This window comes from Zea mays, chromosome 10 (genome assembly GCF_902167145.1).
Source record: "Zea mays cultivar B73 chromosome 10, Zm-B73-REFERENCE-NAM-5.0, whole genome shotgun sequence".
Taxonomy (NCBI): Eukaryota; Viridiplantae; Streptophyta; class Magnoliopsida; order Poales; family Poaceae; genus Zea; species Zea mays.
Genome location: NC_050105.1, coordinates 138627832 through 138633491, shown reverse-complemented (window position 1 = coordinate 138633491; position 5660 = coordinate 138627832). Strand labels below are relative to the sequence as shown.

Here is a 5660-nt window from a genome sequence, read left to right as displayed (position 1 = left end):
ATGTTGATTTTGGATGGTTTTTGCCCAAACGAATTTTATAGAAGCTGACTGAAAAACTGAGCGTTTGGCAGTTCGCAACAGTTTTTGGTGACCAGAAGCTGCCAGAAGCCGAAACAAACAGGGCCTTAGGCTTGCCTGGCATGGCCTCTAGCTTCCCTCGTCCGCTTCCAAGCGCACCACATGATTCATGAACCGAATAGAGAGACGACGACCTGGTGCTATTAGCCTCGTCGACGTCCTCATCACAGGAGGCAAAGGCATCCACTACAACTAAAAATTGGCTAGTTAATAAGCTAGTTGACAGTTGCTAATTTTTAGCTAGCTAGTGAGTTGGCTCGGGACGGACAACCCAAGGCTCCAGGATGGCGCCCCCGCGGGCGATTGGCGCCGCCGACTCCCCTGGTCCCCGGCCTTCGGCGAGGGGGGTCGTCCCTTCCTCCTCTGCGTGTTCGGATCGCGTTCCCCTCCACGGAGGCTTCGGGTCGTCTCTCCACGCGGTGGGCTCGGAGTTCGGCTCCCAGACCAATACTCTTCTGGATTCGGTAAGTGCAGAGATCTCGTTCCCAGCCTTGCAATCTCTGCGCAGTGAGGAGCGAAAGGGAATTAGGCTTACATCTAGTCCCTAATTAATTTTGGTGGTTGAATTGCCCAACACAAATAATTGGACTAACTAGTTTGCTCTAGTGTATAAGTTATACAGGTGCCAAAGGTTCACACTTAGCCAATAAAAAGACCAAGTATTGGGTTCAACTAAAGAGCAAAGAGACAACCGAAGGCACCTCTGGTCTGGCGCACCGGACTGTCCGGTGTGCCACCGAACATGTCCGGTGCACCAGAGGACTCCAGTGCAAACTCGTCGTCTTCGGGAAAATCCAGAGGCAACTCCACTATAATTCACCGGACAGTGTCCGGTGCTCCAAGGAAGAGCGGCCTCAGGAACTCGCCAGCCTCGGGAATTCGCTTCGGCTGCTCCGCTATAATTCACCGGACTGTCCGGTGTAACTGCGGGGCAACGACTACTTCGCGCCAACGGTCACCTGCAACAGCAATTAATGCGCGCCAGAGCACGCAGAAGTCAGGCACGCGCGTAGTGGCGCACCGGACAATCAACAGTACATGTCCGGTGCGCCACCGGACATCCAGGCGGGCCCAGAAGACAGAGCTCCAACGATCGAAACCCAATGGCTTTGGTGACGTGGCTGGCGCACCGGACTGTCCGGTGTGCACCGGACTGTCCGGTGCACCATTCGACAGACAGCCTCCACCAAACGACTAGTTTGGTGGTTGGGGCTATAAATACCCCCAACCACCCCACATTCAAGTCATCCAAGTTTTTCCACTTCTCAACTACTTACAAGAGCTCTAGCATTCAATTCTAGACACACCAAAGTGATCAAATCCTCTCCAAACTCCACACAACGCCCTAGTGATTAGTGAGAGAGATTTGCTTGTGTTCTTTCGAGCTCTTGCGCTTGGATTGCTTTCTTCTTTCTTTGATTCTTCATTGCGATCAAACTCACTTGTAATTGAGGCAAGAGACACCAACCTTGTGGTGGTCCTTGTGGGAACTTTGTGTTCCAAGTGATTGAGAAGAAAACCTCACTCGGTCCGAGGGACCGTCTGAGAGAGGGTAAGGGTTGAAAGAGACCCGGCCTCTGTGGCCTCCTCAACGGGGAGTAGGTTTGAGAGAACCGAACCTCGGTAAAACAAATCCGTTTGTCTCACTTCATTATTCGCCTGCGATTTGTTTTGCACCCTCTCTCTCGGACTCATTATTATTTTTAACGCTAACCCGGCTTGTAGTTGTGATTATTTTTGAGAATTTCAGTTTCGCCCTATTCACCCCCCCTCTAGGCGACTTTCAAGGAGTCTCCCAAGCGTGTTCAAGATCTCCTCTCCCTCGGCACTCCTCAACCAGTCCCGCACGGGTCGTCGCGGGCGGCAGTGGTCCCAGGAGGGTTTCTCGTTCAAGTTTCAGATTAGAAAAGTGCTCTGCGCCGGGGTCGCCTGTAGATCCGCAATATCTGCTTTCGACGCCGCGGTGCCAGGTGACTGAATCGTCCGATTGGGAAGCTGTCTACTCGCCGAGCTACCAGTTTTCTCGCGAGGAGGATGGGGCATTGAAGTCGGGCAGTGTCCAGTCCCATCGCCGTGCTAGTGATGTCTCTGCTGCGCCGCGCTTGGATGGATTGCACTTTCCTTCTGCACCCGGGGTAAACGAAGGGGGATGGGAGGTCGTCCGGCCGCGGTATTGGTGGCGCAGGACATTGAAGAATCCTGAGAGAGCTCCACGAAATCATCAATTGGATGTGAAGGGCACCAGTCTTTTCAAATTGAAGCTCAAGGGTAAATGCTACAATTGTCTCTCGCCAGCACATCTTGCTTTCCGCTGCTTGGCTCCTCCGCGTTGTTGGCAGTGCTTGCAATCCGGGCACCGGACACGGTACTGCAACCAAATGTCAACCAGAGAACATTCAATGCTGCTCAATGCTACCCTATTTCAACCGAGCACTCTTCAAGGGGTTCCACCTACCAGGATTTGCTGCTAAGGCCCGACAATCTGCGTAAGTACTAGGTTCCTCCCTGTGAGAACTCACTTGGTCATCCGCCACCATTAATCAAGAGGTCCTACCTCCAGACTGTTCTGGGAGACCACGGTATGGAGGCTCGCTACCCTGGAGACCCTCGTGTGAGGCCAGCGCGCGCCTTCTGTGCGGTCTCGGCGACCGGCTCCATTCGTCGCCGGAGAGATGAGCTGATCGACAAGGCCGTCGTCTGCTCCTTCAATGGCAACAACCACGAGGTTGACCTTCTAGTCGCAGGTGATATGCTGAGGGAGAAGTTCAGCCTGCACCACTGTCAGTATCAGCTGGTCAAGCATTTCCCTGAGCAATTCTTTATCGTCTTCTTGGACCCAAGGTCGAAGCAGTGGGCTCTGGATAGGAGATTGGTCTCGTATCGTGGCCGGATTTTCCATTTTGGGGATTGGTCTGAGGACAGCTATGCTAGGAAGACAAACCTTGAATTTAGAGTTAAAGTCCAGGTCGAAGGGACTCCGGTGCACTGTTGGGGGGAAGATGTGGCTTCAAAGGCCTTGGGCAAGAGCTGTGCTATCCACTATGTGCAAGAGCGCACAAGGCGTAGGGAGCGTACTAGGTCGTTCGACCTCTGGGTTTGGTGTTCCGACCCTTGTGACATTCCTAAGGAGGTCTTGCTTACGGTTTTGGAACCAGACAGGGAGCTGCCTCCAGTTTCCACGCCCTTGGCTCTGGTTGGTGCTCAGCACGATGTTCCTGCTGATCTAAAAGTTGGACATGTTTACACTCTTCGTAACCACATCGAGGTGGTGGAGGATCTCTCTTTCCTCAGTGGGAGGGGTTCTAGGGGGGACCGCCTAATCGCAAGCATCGCATGGAGTTTGTTTGGAGCTATGGCGCCCCGGACTCAGTGGGCGAAAAAAGAGAGCATGCTGAAGCTTTTAGAGGAAGAGAGATTGTGCGACGGGACTGGGGTCATGATGACGATGATGGGGATTTTCAATGTGGCAGACGCAGCGGCAACCGCCGTCATCGTAGTCTGTCTGGTTCGCGTTGTCGAGGGGGCATGGACGACTGCTATAGTTCCAACGGCAAGCCTCGGCATTCAACCCCCTTCCGTCGTCATGTGGGGGGTTGATGCTATCATCCCGCTGGGTGCCCAAGGTGAAGGTCAGGTTTGTCTCTTTCGTAGACCCCATTGTTACCGCTGTTTGGCCGCAGGTGGAATGTCATGGGCTAGCTGAGGGTGATGGAGGCAAGTCTGGTTCGATGGGCGCTGATATACTGGAATCATTGCACAGCCCTGCTACAACTACGAGCAAGGTAAACAATACTGTTGATCTCGCTGCTGTTTTCACCTCAATTCACAAAGGCTTAGACAGCGTGCTGATACATTCCCCTAGCGTTAACCTGCTCAATCTGGGCACAGAATTACCAGTCAGTTCCCCAGCTGCCTCACCGAATGATTTTGCATTTCACAATAGCTTAAACAGTATCCTAGTGGATTGCTCTGGCGTGATGCTGGGCGCTGCTCATCCGGCCAGCACTCGTCCTGGCCATCTGGATGGTTTCTTGGAGCCTCATCGTGTGGGAGTGGATCGAACTCTAGTTTCTTCCTTGCCTGGTGGTGATCATGACGATAGGTTGGATGCCTCAGCCACTCTAGCTACAGCCGATAATAACAGCCAGGATTTAGGGGATACAGGGACTCGATCTGCAGAAAATGCACAACTCCAATCCCCACTGAAAACACATTCTTTAAAAACTCAAAAGTTCTCTATTCAGCTCCTAGATACACAAAGGACGGCATCATCTTCTTTTATTCCAAATCAGCAACCCTCAGATTTTATTAGCCCATCAGTCATGCCGCGCAGTTTATTAAATTCAGAATTAGTCCCTGCCGCTCCGTCTTGTGACATTCCAGATGCCTCAAACAATAGGCTAGATGATTTCATTTTATCTATCACTGAAGCTCCTGAACCTCCACTAATTCGAACACAGCCTAGCAGTAGTTTAGTGCCAAATTTCTTGGTTGAGGGAGGGTCAGCGCAGTCTGTGTATGATGTGGGTGTGACCCCATCTTCTATTGGCAAGAGATCTAGTGCTAGGTTGGTTGCAAAGAAAAAATTGAAGATTGGGAGAAATAGAAATGCCATAGTTAAAGCACAAGAAATTCTAGTTGCTAAGTTAAATAATTCCGCTTCATCACATTTTCAAAATTCAAAGGCTTCATTTTCTAATGACCAGGTGGATTTGGTTGAGCAGCTTGCGAGGCATTTCTCTAGGCCTCTAACCAAGGAACAAATGGAGGCAATTATGGAGCTGGCAACTCAGGGGAAGGAAAAGGAAGGGATCAAGAAGAAGGGCAGCAAGGTGACACCCCTCCAGGCTCCTATCATCGAGGCTTCTGAGATGCGCTGAGTTGTAATATGAGAGGTGTGGGTAGTTCTAGTGCATCATGTTATGTCGCCAGTGTGCTTGCCTGTGGGTCGCCCAGGATCTTTTGTTGGCTGCTTTGTGTAGCAGGTTGTTGCCTAGGCAGTGGTGTTGGTTTCTTTGGCTGGCATTATCTATGTCTCTGTCTATCTTATTTTCTGTTGTAAGACGCTGGTTATTAGCTTCTGAAAGTATGTTATGGACGGTGGAAGGCTGGTTGGTTCCTGTCCTCCTTTCCTATCCTGTGTACCTCATGTGTGACATTTATTTAAGCAGGGGAGCTGGTTTTGATTAATGAATATCAACTGTTGTATTCTGTCTTGGAATGTGAGGGGTCTAAATGACCCAGCTAAGAGGGAAAGTGTGAAACAATTGATTCTTTCTTCTGGTGCAACTATTGTTTGTCTTCAAGAAACAAAGATAATGAGCTGGAATTGTAACTTATTAAAGGAAACTCTCGGGTGTAAGTTAGCAACTCAGACGACTCATTTACCTTCACTTGGAGCCTCAGGTGGGATTCTAATCGCTTGTGATGCGGATTTTTTCGATATGGCTACGATTCCATACCCATCTGTATTTTCGTTATCTGTCAGGGTTTGCTCCCGTCTTTGCGATGTGGCGTGGGACCTTACAGGAGTTTATGGCTGTCGGCGTTTCGAGACCGGGGGGTCTCTAAGCCGACGAGTG

General features: G+C 50.9%; 1 protein-coding gene across 2 annotated transcripts; it reads left to right on the top strand.

The window, feature by feature from the left end:
• The first annotated feature begins 209 nt into the window (after window positions 1–209).
• On the top strand, window positions 210–5272 carry LOC103641942 (uncharacterized). 2 transcript variants are annotated; one of them, XM_023301217.2, is made up of 2 exons: window positions 210–542; window positions 4803–5272. In XM_023301217.2, exons 1-2 carry the CDS (start codon window positions 363–365, stop codon window positions 4956–4958), a joined length of 336 nt encoding a protein of 111 aa, XP_023156985.1. In that variant the 5' UTR covers window positions 210–362; the 3' UTR covers window positions 4959–5272. The 2 variants fall into 2 exon arrangements, with proteins under 2 accessions (XP_023156985.1, XP_008663462.1); XM_008665240.4 differs by having other exon boundaries at window positions 4785–5272.
• The last annotated feature ends 388 nt before the right edge of the window (window positions 5273–5660 follow it).